Source organism: Gossypium hirsutum, chromosome A08 (assembly GCF_007990345.1).
Source record: "Gossypium hirsutum isolate 1008001.06 chromosome A08, Gossypium_hirsutum_v2.1, whole genome shotgun sequence".
Taxonomy (NCBI): domain Eukaryota; kingdom Viridiplantae; phylum Streptophyta; class Magnoliopsida; order Malvales; family Malvaceae; genus Gossypium; species Gossypium hirsutum.
The window spans coordinates 110,264,244-110,279,437 of NC_053431.1; the positions used below are offsets into that span (position 1 = coordinate 110,264,244).

Sequence of the window (15,194 nt, forward strand, 5' to 3'; positions counted from 1 at the left end):
AAATAAGAGAATTTAACTTAACGAATTTAATGTTACCATTTGGTTAAAGACTAAAATTTCAAAATCTGAAAAGTATAAGAACTAAAAGTAACAAATTAGAATATATAAACTAAATTTGCAACTTATTCATAGTACAGGGAGTAATAGCAATATTTGACAAAAAATATCAACAGTAAATCGCACAAGAAACATAAAGTCATATTAAAAAAAGTTTAAACTCTACTATTAGTATTTGCGATTAGTAAAAGTTGTGGATTTAACCCCTATACTTTTATTTGGTCATTTTTTGTCTTTTTACTTTCAAAATTTTTAAATTTCAATTATCACCAAATAATAATTGCTAAATTCATTAAGTAAAGTTCCACTACTACAAAATCTAATGTGTTAATATTATTATATGTTATTATTTCCACGTATTACTCACTAAAAATCTAATTAATGGATTACTCATTTGAATTAAGATTGTAATTTCAAGTTTTGAAAAGTATAGGGATTTAAAATGATCAAATTAGAGAAAATGGATTAAATCTATAATTGTACATAGTATAGGACTAGTAATTAAATTTAATCAAATAAATTTAACTGCTATTGTTTGGGCCAGGACTAAAATTTTAAATTTTGGAAAGTAAAAGGACTAAAATTTATCAATTTGAAATTTATGGGGACTAAAATTGATCAAATAAAGGTATAGGGACTAAGTCCACAACTTTTGAAAAATACAGGGACTTCTAGAAGAATTTAACCTAGAAAACGGAGAAAGAAACATATAAAAAAGTCATAAATGTAAACAGTAAAACACTAAAACAGAGAGAAAACCCTAAAAGTCCCTCCACGTGCGTTGCGTGTGCTCTACGCTCACCTCATCTCCGTCCCGATCGAAGCACACGCCTCCTCCCTCTTTTTCTCCTCCTTTTTCCATAAGCTAAATAAACGCAGCCCGATCTTCAAATCCCTACACCTAATAAATCCATCGGTTTTCGTTTTGTAAATCCGACGGAGAGATGGCGGATCGCTTGACGCGTATCGCGATTGTCAGCTCCGACCGCTGCAAGCCCAAGAAGTGCCGTCAGGAATGCAAGAAGAGCTGTCCTGTTGTTAAAACTGGTAACATAAACTTTATTCTTCCCGTTACTGATTATCTTTTTCATTTTTTTTAGTATGGAATTGTTTTCCTGTTTTTGGAGATTTAGAATTAGGGGTTAATCTAATTTCATCTTAATCGAATTACCTTAAATGTATTGTTTCATTATTTCTTCCCGAACGATGTTGATTATTGGAGAATCGGTGAAAGTATCAAGGAAACTTACTGTGCTTGTGTTGCAAGCCGGATTAATATCAGCCGGTAACCTGAAAGAAATAGGGACGAATATAGAAGAACAGTGAAGAAGTATAAGATAACAGATTGTTAGGAGGAAACTATATTTCTTGGATACGGAGTTCTTGTCACAATAATGTTTCTGACAGCATGTATATAGGATTATTCTGAGCACTGCCAGTGGAGTTTTATTTAACTCCACAAATGGCCTTATAGTTGTAAACTAATTAATCATCATTCTAGACTTGCATTTTGGATATTGTTAATGCTTGTAACTTATTTGTCCTGTCGGACACATGATATTCAAGTCAGCTGTTAGCCTGCTACTTGGGTCTAGTTTATCTATTCTCTCCTGCTTCAGATAGTCTATCTCACTTTGTTTCTCCTTCTGCAGGGAAACTTTGCATTGAGGTTACCCCTGCCTCAAAGATTGCTTTCATCTCTGAGGAGTTGTGCATTGGTTGTGGCATCTGTGTCAAGGTATGTAACTTCACTTTGATATCGAATTCGTGTTGGTTTCTATGTTCGCAGATGACAAATAGTATGTGTCTAAAGCTGAACCACTTATCTTCTGATGCAGAAATGCCCATTTGAAGCAATTCAAATCATCAACTTACCAAGGGATTTGGATAAAGATACAACCCATAGATATGGCCCCAATACTTTTAAACTACACAGGTTTGTTCGTTCATATTGTTCTTGAAAAATTTTGTAATTTTTGCATGCTTTCTTTTTTTCTTTCTCCCACCACCTCCATTTTGAGATGGTTTTGAATTGCAATTTCAGGTTACCAGTTCCAAGGCCTGGGCAAGTTCTTGGTCTGGTTGGAACCAATGGCATTGGAAAATCAACTGCTCTTAAAGTTTTGGCTGGGAAGCTAAAGCCAAACTTGGGTCGTTTCAATGTATTTATTTGAAGTTTTGTTTCTGTAATTGCTTCTTTAGCTGTGTGCTTTCTTTACCTATTTGGATAACCTATTTGCAGAATCCTCCAGATTGGCAGGAAATCTTGACCTACTTTCGAGGATCTGAGTTGCAGAACTATTTTACCCGCATCTTGGAGGATAATCTCAAGGTGCTTCTTTGCATAATATTTGATCCTGCATCTTCTACTTTCTTGTTTCTTTATATTTGTTATTAAGTTCTAATACAGAAAATGATGAGAGTTCCAGATAATCTAGTTGCATACTATGTCAAGGCCTTCTCTAATGATCTTGCTAGTTTGTTCCAAGATTTTTCCGACTCTTAGGTTGTGAGATTCAATGAGTGGGATTGCTTCAGCGTCAAGTTCTGACTTTCATAGATTTTAATATTTTTCCATTAAACAGATTCTGTGATACACTATATGTAAATTTACAGAAATAGTTTAACCACATCCTTTTTGTTTCTTCCACTTTCATTATATTTCCAGCATAGGTATTGATTTTCTATGAAGTCTAAATCTTGGACCCTTGAGAAGCCTTGGTGGAGAACTTATGTGAAACTAAACCAGTTTCGTTTTGCTGTTAAGATAGTATAGTTTACTGATCATGTGGAATCCTACTCTTTACCTGTTATGTAAAGCTACATAACTATGGAGCGCAGAAGAAAATGCAATGATTGATAATAATTGTCAATATTGTCAACGTTTATATATTTTGTATCATTGCTTCCCTAATCATGGCAACTTAATAAGTGTCCTGCAATTCCCTGTTTTGCCTTGATATTTGCTAAATATTTTTATATTAATCAGGCCATCATCAAGCCACAGTATGTTGATCATATTCCAAAGGCAGTCCAAGGCAATGTGGGACAGGTGCTTGACCAAAAAGATGAGAGAGAGATGAAGGCCGAACTCTGTGCTGATCTTGAACTAAACCAGGTCATAGATCGTAATGTTGGGGATTTATCAGGTGGGGAGCTCCAGAGATTTGCTATTGCTGTTGTCGCCATACAGAATGCTGAGATTTATATGTTTGATGAGCCTTCAAGTTACCTTGATGTTAAACAGAGACTGAAAGCAGCACAGGTCATTCGATCTCTGCTCAGGCCTAATAGGTAAATCTCCTTTGTCCTTAGTCCTGCATGCTTCTTATAGTTTGAATGGTTCTAATTAGGGTAACCGTGCTTTTATATTTTGTATTTCAGCTATGTTATTGTGGTTGAGCATGATCTTAGTGTCCTGGATTACTTGTCGGATTTCATTTGCTGCTTGTATGGAAAACCGGGTGCATATGGAGTCGTAACCCTTCCCTTCTCTGTAAGAGAGGGAATCAATATCTTCTTGGCTGGATTTGTACCTACTGAAAATCTAAGGTTTCGAGATGAATCGTTAACCTTCAAGGTAAACCTGTTTCTATTGTTATTTGTGCACACATCATTCATCTTTAAATTCTTTTCTTGACCTATCTGTTTCCCCTTTGTTTTAGGTAGCTGAGACCCCACAGGAAAGTGCTGAAGAAATTGAAACCTATGCACGATACAAATACCCAACCATGACTAAAACTCAGGGCAATTTTAAACTTAAAGTTATGGAGGGTGAATTTACTGATTCTCAGATTATTGTAATGCTGGGTGAGAATGGTACTGGGAAGACCACATTTATTCGTATGCTGGTATTTTGCTCTTTCATCATTTGTGCATTTGTTATATTACCTGTTTTAATTCATCGTTGATCTCATCTCTTGCATAAGTTGATCAATATTATTGGATAACCTGCAGGCTGGTTTGTTGAAACCTGATAACGTAGAAGGTTCAGATGTGGAGATACCTGAGTTTAATGTTTCATACAAACCTCAAAAGATCAGTCCCAAATTTCAATCTACTGTCCGGCACTTGCTGCATCAAAAGATACGTGATTCATACATGCACCCCCAGTTTGTTTCAGATGTGATGAAGCCTCTTCTCATTGAGCAATTAATGGATCAGGAAGTGGTTAATCTCTCTGGAGGAGAGCTGCAAAGAGTTGCATTATGCTTATGTCTTGGAAAGGTAAATGTTCCTGAATTACCCAAAAGATAATGATATATTTCAAAGATAAATTTTCCAAGTCTTGACCCTAAATTGTTGGGGGTGCTGGTTAGTGCGCTTACTTCATTCTAACCTAAGTGTTATGGAATAACACCTTTTAACACTAAGCATTACCTTTCATGCACATACATCTTCTTGCGGGTTTACATGTGTATGTGTGGTGTGCCTGCAGCTGCACGCTAGTATTTACTTGTTTGGATTTGTGTTCCACTATATCCGTTTTAGGCTACTTGGGTGTGCTGAAGAGCTGATATAGACTTTTCAACTCTGTGGTGTTCATAATAACTGAATATCCAAGTTGTGGTATTCCTAAGTAAAGGTGTGGAAAACATGCTGGACTGAGGCACATTATTGTCTCCATTTTGTTTTTGCTAAACTTATTTCTTTAACATTATATCCCTTTTAGGCTACTTGGTTGTGCTGAAGAGCTGATATAGACTTTTCAACTTTGTGGTGTTTATAATAATTTAAATATCCAAGTTGTGGTATTCCTAAGTAAAGGTGTGGAAAACATGCTGCACTGAGACACATTATTGTCTCCATTTTGTATTTTCTAAACTTGTTTCTTTAACATTATATGAGATATGTGGTTCTTTGGCAAATACTAGGAATTGAGAGCTATTATATTATAGTTTCTCTGGATCGGAGTTATAGCTATACAAAGTCAAGTGATGAGATAGATCAAGTTCTATTTTGTTTTAGATGTTCCTAATTTGGAGTTGCATTGTTATGTTCCTAACTTTTTATTCAGTTTTCCATTTCTTTTTCTTTTTCAGCGAAATGTTGGTATGCCATTTTCTTTGTTATGTATTTGCTTTTCAAATTTAAAGTCTTATGGGTTGTCCAATTTTTTATCCTTCCTGATGCATATGTATGTTTTATTCCATGCAGCCAGCAGATATTTATCTGATAGATGAACCAAGTGCTTATCTTGACTCCGAGCAGCGTATTGTTGCTTCTAAAGTCATAAAGAGGTTTATCCTCCATGCAAAGAAAACTGCGTTTGTGGTCGAGCATGATTTTATAATGGCGACTTACCTCGCAGATAGAGTTATTGTCTACGAGGGGAAGCCTTCAGTGGATTGTATTGCAAACGCTCCTCAGTCCTTGTTAACTGGCATGAATCTGTTCCTATCTGTGAGTTTCGCAGCTGTTGCCCCTTCGGTTCTGTACTTCCCTTGTATTTTGATTGTGCTATTCGGTTGAAGTTTCTGGTTGTGCTCAATGTTATTCGTTGTTGCGTTCTACAGCATCTGGACATCACTTTTAGGCGGGACCCAACCAATTACCGACCGAGAATCAACAAACTGGACTCAACCAAGGATAGAGAGCAAAAGTCTGCTGGGTCATATTATTACCTAGATGATTGATCGACACATCTACTGGCAGGTGAGAAATCATTCTTTTCTGTTGTGTAGTTTATGGATTGTAGTATCTCGATGTGGAGGGTACTGAACTTGGTAGTGTTTGTCCATTGCAGTTGTCAATTGTGATGAGATGAACAACAAGACGTGAATGTTGGGTATTCCCGGGATCTCTGAGTGGAGCAGTGATGGTATGTTGATAAGCTGAGAAGAGGTCCGTTGATGGTATCCATGAGGCGGCAAGCCATTTGTTTTAGAAAAATATTTCAATTATCCTACAGTGTGCTTTTCTTTATGTTTTAGCAATTTTGGTTGATATTTTATGAGTCAGGAATACTGATACTCCTGTTTTATTTACTTTTAAGAGCAAAGGTATGCTGTTGACATGAGAGAGCTTTGAATTATCCATGTAGCTAGAGAATTATTATTATTATTATTATTACCCTTTTACTTTATCAAGGCTAAATGCTTAGTTTAGGTCTAAAGTATTGATTCATCGAGTGAGGATCGACTGAATATTAAAATTTGATGGAAACGTGGTGTGCATGAGGTAGAATTAGGGTCAATTTTCAAATTGATCGGCTGCACAAACATTTTGAATGTTATGTGATGTCATATTTATGTTTGCATCAAACCAAATCTAATTAGACCACTAAAAATATTTGTAATTTAAATTTCTAATTTTCAACAAGTCCAAGAATAATATTAGACGCTGGTTGGTCTGAGGAAATAGGGAGAATGGAAAATAGTAAAGAAAATATGTTTGGTTAAAATTTTGAAAAATGGAAATATTTGAACTAAAGAAAAATAGAACTTTTTTTTTTCAATGAACATGTTTTATTTTCTTTATTCATAAAATTTTTAAATATCAAAATCCCTTACACTAGTTAAAATTCATATAAATGTAGTAATTTTTTGTTTTATTTTATTTATCATTTTTTTGTAAGTAAACAATGTACTATACATTTTATTATTGAAATTTTGTTTACTGCTTTTTAACTTTTAAATAATAGAAAATAAAAAACAAGAAATATTTTCAAAAACAAAATGGATAGTTAGTGTTTGGTAAGATAATTAATAATTAAATCTGAGTGTAATTACATATGTGTGACATATTTGGGTAACTAATATAATTAATGAACTATGTATAATTGGAGCATTTCAGTCACGTTTTCTTGCTATGTTTGGTGGAAGTATGTTTGAGTGTATGAGTTAGCAATAAAAGAAGTATGATTGAGTGTATGAGTTAGCAATAAATTAACATAATTGGTAATATTTAATCCCTCTCATGGCTTAATTTTAGAAAAGAAAAAGAAATCGATTATTTTGAAGAGTTACTTTTTACAATAATTTTATTCATCTTTTCAGTACTAACTATTCATATTTTATATTTAACTATTGTAATACGTAGATAAATAAACTTTCATTATATTATTACACTAGTAACCAAACGAGACATTTAATTCTGAGCACGTACGTTATAATAACATATTTTATGAAAGAAGAAAGTTTAAAAGAAGAAGAAAGAGAAGAGGTGGAGGAGAAAGAATAATAGTTTTGGTACAATTTTTAGTTTCCCCTGCATCCCGATGTATTAGTTTTACAAAAAGATATCATATTATAATGGAAGGGTTAGGAGTGCTTAAATCTAGATTCAACTTGATTAATAATCAGGCATATTTATATATGTTCATAATTTCAAAAAGTTATTAGGTACTTGAGATTTCAGATAATCTTCAAAATCTTAGATTTTTATGATACTTTAAGAATCTTATAGTGAGATAAAATAAAATAAAATAGAACATGTTTTAAGAATGCTAATATAAAATTATAAAAAGTTTTGAACGAAATGATTTAAAGATCAAATATCCCATTTAAAACTTTCAAAAATTACAACAGTTCAAACACGATTTGTCCTCGTAAGTTTTTAGGTAATTAACATGTATTTATAATTAAAAATTTTACTTTATTTTATATTTTAAAAATAATAATAATAAATTTTAAACTCTTCTTTATTTTATTTTTGTAAGTGTGACTTCATTAACTCAAAAAAGAAAAGAGAACAAAGTTTAGTACGAAAAACATATACAAGTTACTGACAAAAAACACGGGTAGAATGGGAAAGATATGATACTCCAGACCTACACCGCCCATTTAGCAACTTATCAGGTTTATGGACAAACTACTCATTGCTTCAAAGTTGAAATATACAGGGTTTACAGTGACATGTTCCGAGTTATGTCTCGCAAGTCGTAATGCATATATCAGATCGTTGAATCAAATGTTGTTATTGTTATATATCAACAATTAAAAAGAAAGAAAAACAAGTCTCTGATTATTCAATACAAAGCAGTTGAAGTCAAATTATTATTATTACATTCACTTATTCCACACTATATCAGTTTTGACTCCCCATACTCCATGCTTTTGCGGGCAGTAAAATCACTTCCACTTCCTGAATTTGCCGCCTCCATGCTTTCCGTGCTTGAATTTCCCATGCTTCCCGTGCTTGAATTTCCCCCCATGATGCTTAAACTTCCCACCACCATGATGTTTGAACTTCCCATGATGACCATGACCAAACCCATGAGCACCATAAGCACCATGAGCACCATGAGCACCGTGAGACACGTGGTGAGCCCCCATAGCAGCTGCGGCAGCTGCTGCACCACCTGCAAGCAGCGCTCCCATGCCACCGTGCCCTGCACACACACACACACACACACACACACAAAAAGGGTAATTAATTATTGGCATCTCACATTTAACATAACAAACTTGGACCACATTACGATTATGTAGGAAGTTTTACCTGAATGGGATGCACCAGGATAGCCAGATGGTGGATAGCCGTGAGGGGGGTATCCTCCTTGAGGAGGGTAGCCAGCTGGTGGATAGCCTTGAGGTGGGTAAGCTCCAGCAGGTGGATATCCGCCAGGAGGTGGAGGGTATGCACCAGGAGGGTGTCCATGACCACCATGACTAAGACCATGAGCAAGATGTGAAAACAGACCCTTATCATCAGGCTTATGCTTGTCCTTCCCCATGATTTCTCAACCAATAATCACTTCTGTGGAACAAACAGAAAAAAAAATGCATAAATGAAATGATCACATATAAACTTAGATCAAAATAATAATGATAAAAAAGGCACAACATGATAACAAGGATCTGTAAATGATTCCCCCAAGGAAACAAATCACGAATACTGAATAAAGTATGAAATTTACCAAAAACAAAAATTCAACGAAATTCCCATAACAATGAATCAACAACTAGAACATAAACTTGAGAAAAAAAGAATTGAGATCGTAAAAAACAGTCAACGCCTTTTCTTTTTTTTCTTTTATGGAATTTCGAAGACTATAACACAAAGGATCATAGAACAAATTACCTATGACTATGAGATAAAATTTCGAAAAAAGAAAAAAGAAAAAGAAAAATAAATTAGGCAGAGAAAAGAAGAGATATGTGTGTACCTACGGTTACAGAGCAAGTCAGACTGATATCGGAATGGAAGTCTTGGGAGGAGATATTTTAGCATATTTATATATTCACTTTGAAATTAACAAAGGAGAGATTCCACGCGTTGCTCTAACGCGTAAACGACGCGGCTAGCTAATGTTAAATGACAACGACACGTGGACTACAACCTCCATTTTTACCTTAGCCCTAAGTCATGGAATCTTTTCTTCTTTGCGTATATTTCATTGGTAAATTTCCTCTACAGCTCCTTACTCTATAGCGCACTTTATATTTTGATCCTTGTACTTTTTTTGTTTTTGTTTTGAATAATTTCATTATATGGTATGATTATATCCGCTCTTTTTGATCTAATGTCTAGAACTACTCATAATACCTCTTCAACTCATAAATAAGAAGATAATACCTTTCAACGTATTCAAACTCGTATCCTCCTACATTACAATAATGTCAATACCAATATCAAGATCAAGACTCTTCAAATAACGAAAAAAAAATCCTATACATTTGAAAAATAAATAAAATGTTAAACACATATATATATTAGTTTATAATATAATATGTTCTCTCTATTGGTTATAGCTTAAAAGTCTGAATAATTTTATTTAATAGGTAAATAGATATGAAATTTAATTATTGATTGACATCAAATTTTAGACATTGTATGAAATCTAACTAAATATAATTATTATAAAACCAAAGTTAATAAGTTTTTAATGGTTACAAAAGAATAACCATTTTATTCGTTTTTGACCTACAAAAACTTTTTTTAGTTTTAAAGCTATAAAAGATATTCTAAGTTTAAATAAAAATAAAACATTTTTTTATTAATTTCAATTCAAGTTGGGTAGATAACTTGATTGATTTACGAATAGGTATATTTAAAATTGTATAATAGTTAAACATGTTGAGGTACATGTAACGTAGGGGGTACATCATTTTGGCTGCTTTCCAAGTCAATTTAAATACTGCACCATGTCCCACCTGGTTGGTTATCCGCCACTATCTAATTAAAGGGTAAAAATGATTTTTTTTTGCAATTTTATCACTTAATTTTTGAAGTGTTTATATTTTAGTCACTTAAGCATCAAATTTTTAATGACAATTGATTATATACGTCTCATCATGTTTACATTTTCATTTTAGTCACTTAAAGATATCCTTTTTAAATGATTGGTTGGCTTTCCTAGCCCTCCCACGGGTCTCCACTCCCCCAACTTCTTTTGACATCTTTCAACGGTGGCTTCGAACCTTGGCTCTGATACCAACTGTCACGGACTTAGAGTTTTCCCACGCGATCCGTGCGGCCTTAGGCAGTTTCTCTGCTCAAAACGCCTAAGTCAGCCTAACTTGTAACAAAAAAAAGATTCAGCAGCAAAAACGCCCAAGTCAACTTCACTCGCAACGATAAAGGATTCAATAGAATTCCCTTAAGATTTTCACGAAGAACAACAGAAGAACGAAGTAAGAACGAGCCTTGAAAGATGAACAAAAGCAAGAACACTTGAGAGAAAAGTTTGAGTGAATACTCTCAAAATTCTTATTAATAACTCAATGAATATACAATGAGCAAAGAGGTCTCTATTTATAGTTGAGCCTCACAGTATATCAATAGCTATAATTAAAAGCTGAATACAATTAGAACTCTAAGCTTACATAACCAGCTGTATACAAATAGAACTCTAAGATTCCATAATTATATCTTCTAGAACACTTCCCATTTCTATCAGGCTATTGAGATGGGCTTTTAATCTCTCCAATCACCGGGCCAGTTTGGTTGGGCCAGTTTGGTTGGGCTAAATGACCTCCCTCGAACACGATGGATCGCACCAGTTTGTCATGGTTGCGAGCACCGACGCGCAACCCATGACATTCTCCCCCACTTGTTCTAGCGACACCCTCGTCGCATCCTCCTCATGGAACTGGTCAATCTTCCCTTGGAACTGCCACAATGCCTCAGCAGGTTCCCAACTTGCTTCGCTATCAGGAAGTCCCTTCCATCGAACTAAGTACTCATGCTGTGGTCGGTGGTACTTTCGTCTAATTACCCGATCTGCCTCAATGTTTTCTACTTCACGATCATACGAGACTTTTACCCCCATCGGTGCTCGATCGGACTTGCCTCGATTCGGATCTTCTTGATCCTCATGAAACGGCTTAAGCATGCTTACATGGAAGACTGGGTGTACTTTAAGTTTTGGTGGCAACTCCAGCTTGTAGGCCACCTTGCCCACTCTCTTCACAACTTTAAACGGCCCTTCATACCTTCGCACAAGACCCTTGTGCAACCCAGTATATCGTAAAATCAAGTGTAGTTTAGCAAGGACTGAGTCACCCACTTGAAATTGTACATCCCTTCGGTTCTGATCGGCCCACTTCTTGCTACGCTTACTTGCCTTGTGTAAACAAGCTCTAGCCAAGTCATTCTTCTCTTGCCAATCTTTTGCGAATCTATAGGCTGCCGGATTTGGTCCTATGTAATGGGTCACAACAGCGTTGGGTGTGAGTGGTTGTTGACCCGTCACTATTTCAAATGGACTTTGATTCGTGGTCCCACTTTTCTGCAAGTTATATGAAAATTGGGCCACATCCAGCAACTTTGGCCAATCCCTTTGTGTGGCACTCACATAGTGCCGAAGATACGTCTCCAATAGTGCATTTACTCGTTCAGTTTGCCCATCGGTTTGTGGATGCATGCTCGTGGAGAAGTTCAAATCTGAGCCCATTGACTTGAACAACTCCGTCCAAAACCGACCAGTAAATCGACCATCTCGATCGCTGATAATAGATAGTGGCACTCCCCAATATTTCACCACGTGTCTAAGGAATAACCGAGCTGCTTCCTCAGCAGGGCACTCTTTGGTCGCCGGAATAAAAGTCGCATACTTTGAAAACCTGTCCACCACAACAAGAATGCTAGCAAACCCGTCAGACTTAGGCAAACCAATGATAAAATCCATAGATAAACTCTCCCATGGCCTTTCTGGGACTGGCAGGGTTGAAGCAAGCCGGCTGGAGTCTTTAACTCAACCTTGTCTTGTTGGCACACTAGACAAGTTTTCACATAGGTTTCCACATCAGCACCTATGTGAGGCCAATAATAGCGATCCTCCAAAAGGGCCAAAGTGCGATGCATCCCTGGATGGTCTGCCCATTTCGAGTCATGGCATTCCTTCATGACTTCCTTACGGAGTTTCCCATAATGGGGCACATAGAGGCGGTGTCCATGAGTGTATACTAGCTCCCCATCAAGCCAAAATCTTCTTGTTTTTCCCTCCTTGGCAAGCTCAATCAAATTTTTGGCCGTAGGATCATGGGACAATCCCTCTCGAATGCGTTCCAACAAAGAGCCATCAGGTTGACTGATTGCTGTGAATTCCATCTTTCGACTAAGTGCATCAGCAACATTGTTGGCACTTCCTGGTTTATATTCCATTGTGAAATCAAACTCTGCTAGTAAAACCTGCCAACGAGCCTGCTTGGGAGACAACTTTTTCTGGGTTAGAAAGTAACTATTGGCAACATTGTCGGTAAGGACCACGAACCTGGAACCCAATAAATAATGTCTCCATGTGCGCAAGCAGTGTACTACCGCAGTCATCTCTTTCTCTTGGACCGTATATCTACGTTCCGTCTCGTTAAGCTTTCGACTCTCGAAAGCAATTGGGTGTCCATCTTGCATCAGTACTCCCCCAATAGCATAATTTGATGCATCTGTACGTACCTCGTAAGGCTTCGTAAAATCCGGCAAGACAAGTACGGGCTCCCTCGTCATTTCTTGCTTCAATTGGTTGAAGGCCTTCTCACATTCTGGATTCCAATCCCATACCTTCCCCTTCTTCAACATGTCTGTCAAGGGAGTGGTAATTTTGGAGTAGCCTTCGACAAAGCGGCGATAGTAATTTGCCAATCCAAGGAAAGATCTCAACTCTGTTACCTTGGTTGGAGGCTCCCACTCTGAAATGGCTCGAATCTTATTTTTATCCATTCGGATCTTACCGCCTCCCACAATGTGGCCTAAGAATGACACCTCTTGTTGGGCAAATGAGCATTTCTCCTCCTTGACGAACAGCTCATTTTCCCTCAAAGTCTGGAACACCTCCCTCAAGTGTCTTACGTGCTCTTCAAGCGACTTGCTATAGACCACAATATCGTCAAGGTAAACAACCACAAAACGATCAAGAAAGGGTTGAAGTACCTTATTCATTAGGGTGCAGAATGTAGCTGGGGCATTCGTGAGTCCGAAAGGCATCACAAGGAACTCATACGAACCGTACCGTGTCACACAAGCTGTCTTTGGTTCGTCCCCCTCGACTATCCGAACTTGATGATACCCCGATCTCAAATCTAACTTGGTAAACCATCTTGCACTACCAAGCTGGTCGAACAAATCTGCGATAAGAGGAATAGGATACCTATTCTTCACGGTGATCTTGTTTAGAGCTCGATAATCGATGCACATTCTTAAGGACCCATCGTGCTTCTTTTGGAACAACACTGGCGCACCATATGGGGATTTAGATGGTCTAATGAATCCCGCATCCAAAAGTTCCTTCAATTGTTTCCGCAACTCTTCTAATTCTGGCGGAGACATACGATAGGGGGCCCTTGCTGGCGGCACCACATTGGATACTAACTCGATTTTGTGGTCCACCTCCCTCTTGGGTGGCAAACTTTTTGGCAACTGAGCAGGCATTACATCTCGAAATGATTGTAGCAATTGTCCCACTTCTTCCGGAGTCTCACTAACAGACTCAGCGGTCTCTTCGATCTTCAAGGTGGCTAAATATGAGACTTCATTTCTCCGTACACCTTTAGCAAACTGAATTGCTGATAGTGTTTTTCCCTCAAAGCTTCTCTTCCTTGTCACTTTCACCATGCATTGATGTTTCGCATCTGAAATCACCATGTAATTGCTCGAAGGGGCAATAAGAGCTTTAACCTGATCAAGGAAGCTTAGTCCCACCACAAAATCATAGTCATCAAGTGGTATTACCTTAATGGATACCTTCCCTGACCAATTGCCGAGCTGAAGATCCACTCCCTTTGCAACCCCCTTGATTGGAATACTTTCCGAGTTCACTGTTTTGATCTGACCCCGTTCATTATCTATCTTGAGGCCTAGTTTACAAGCAGCCTCCTCAGACATGAATAAATCAGAAGCGCCTGTGTCGACGAGCGCATTCAATTTTCTGCCGGCCACAATGATGTCTACAAACATCAAACCATGGCTTATTCTATCTTCGACACCCCCTAGTATCGATCCAAGGTTGTTATCCTCCGCATCGGACTCCCCCTTTGCTTCCATAGCCTTGAGGGCGGCCTTCTTTGGACAGTCCTTGATCATATGTGGACCCTCACAGTGGAAGCACCTTATAGGCCCACTCTTTCTCTTGTCCCAAGGTTTCTTACCATCGCCGTTCCTACTGGGCCTTTCTTTATCTCCCCCACTATTACCCTTTAATCTGGGTTTAGAAGAATTGGAATTGTCTTTCCTCCCACCAAATTCAGCAAGTGATTCTGCTACTGACATAGCCTTGGTGAGCTCTTGAACTCCTCGGCGCTGCAACTCTTGCTTCGCCCACGGTTTTAATCCGTCCATAAAGGAAAAGAATGCCTCTTTCTCCCCCATATCTGAGATTTGGAGTATAAGCTCGCTAAACTCCTGTACATACTCCCTCACAGTGCCTTGTTGTGCAAGCCGACGCAACCTTGCCCGAGCCTCATCCTCGGCATACTCTGGGTAAAACTGTGCTTTGAACTCACATCGAAACTCCTCCCATGTTCCGATTTCAGACCCACCACGTCTCACATCAGTGGACCTACGACGCCACCACAACAAAGCAACGTCAGATAGATACATCGCAGCAGTAGTTACCTTAGTGACATCCTCCGTAATGCCTTTGGCACAGAAGTATTGCTCGATTCCCCACAAAAAGTTGTCCACATCTCTTGCGGACCTTATTCCCTTAAACTCTTTGGGCTTGGGAACATCAATATTGGGCTTGGGTGCGGCAGCCGCTA

At 37.6% G+C, this 15,194-nt stretch overlaps 2 protein-coding genes across 5 annotated transcripts; one reads left to right on the plus strand and one right to left on the minus strand.

The window, feature by feature from the left end:
- Positions 1 to 798: 798 nt before the first annotated feature.
- On the plus strand, positions 799 to 6,142 carry LOC107929447 (ABC transporter E family member 2). Its single transcript, XM_016860873.2, has 12 exons — positions 799 to 1,104; positions 1,710 to 1,795; positions 1,896 to 1,993; positions 2,102 to 2,219; positions 2,300 to 2,389; positions 3,047 to 3,351; positions 3,442 to 3,637; positions 3,723 to 3,908; positions 4,015 to 4,284; positions 5,215 to 5,460; positions 5,574 to 5,712; positions 5,804 to 6,142. Exons 1-11 carry the CDS (start codon positions 1,002 to 1,004, stop codon positions 5,691 to 5,693), a joined length of 1,818 nt encoding a protein of 605 aa, XP_016716362.1. The 5' UTR covers positions 799 to 1,001; the 3' UTR covers positions 5,694 to 5,712; positions 5,804 to 6,142.
- Positions 6,143 to 7,959: 1,817 nt separating this feature from the next.
- LOC107929462 (glycine-rich protein A3) lies at positions 7,960 to 9,366 on the minus strand. Of its 4 annotated transcripts, none has more exons than XM_041074386.1 (3): positions 9,167 to 9,366; positions 8,500 to 8,757; positions 7,960 to 8,389 (listed from the first exon to the last, which is right to left on the minus strand). In XM_041074386.1, exons 2-3 carry the CDS (start codon positions 8,732 to 8,734, stop codon positions 8,130 to 8,132), a joined length of 495 nt encoding a protein of 164 aa, XP_040930320.1. In that variant the 5' UTR covers positions 8,735 to 8,757; positions 9,167 to 9,366; the 3' UTR covers positions 7,960 to 8,129. The 4 variants fall into 4 exon arrangements, with proteins under 4 accessions (XP_040930320.1, XP_040930322.1, XP_040930321.1 ...); XM_041074388.1 differs by having other exon boundaries at positions 9,171 to 9,228; XM_041074387.1 differs by having other exon boundaries at positions 9,082 to 9,220.
- Between the last annotated feature and the right edge of the window lie 5,828 nt (positions 9,367 to 15,194).

Coding starts and splice junctions, on each gene's coding strand:
- LOC107929447 (XM_016860873.2), top strand. CDS start 1,002: ATGGCGGATCGCTTGACGCGTATCGCGATTGTCAGCTCCGACCGCTGC. Junction 1,994..2,101: donor AATACTTTTAAACTACACAG/GTTTGTTCGTTC, acceptor TTGCAATTTCAG/GTTACCAGTTCCAAGGCCTG. Junction 2,220..2,299: donor CAAACTTGGGTCGTTTCAAT/GTATTTATTTGA, acceptor ACCTATTTGCAG/AATCCTCCAGATTGGCAGGA.
- LOC107929462 (XM_041074386.1), bottom strand. CDS start 8,734: ATGGGGAAGGACAAGCATAAGCCTGATGATAAGGGTCTGTTTTCACAT. Junction 8,390..8,499: donor TCCTGGTGCATCCCATTCAG/GTAAAACTTCCT, acceptor GTGTGTGTGCAG/GGCACGGTGGCATGGGAGCG.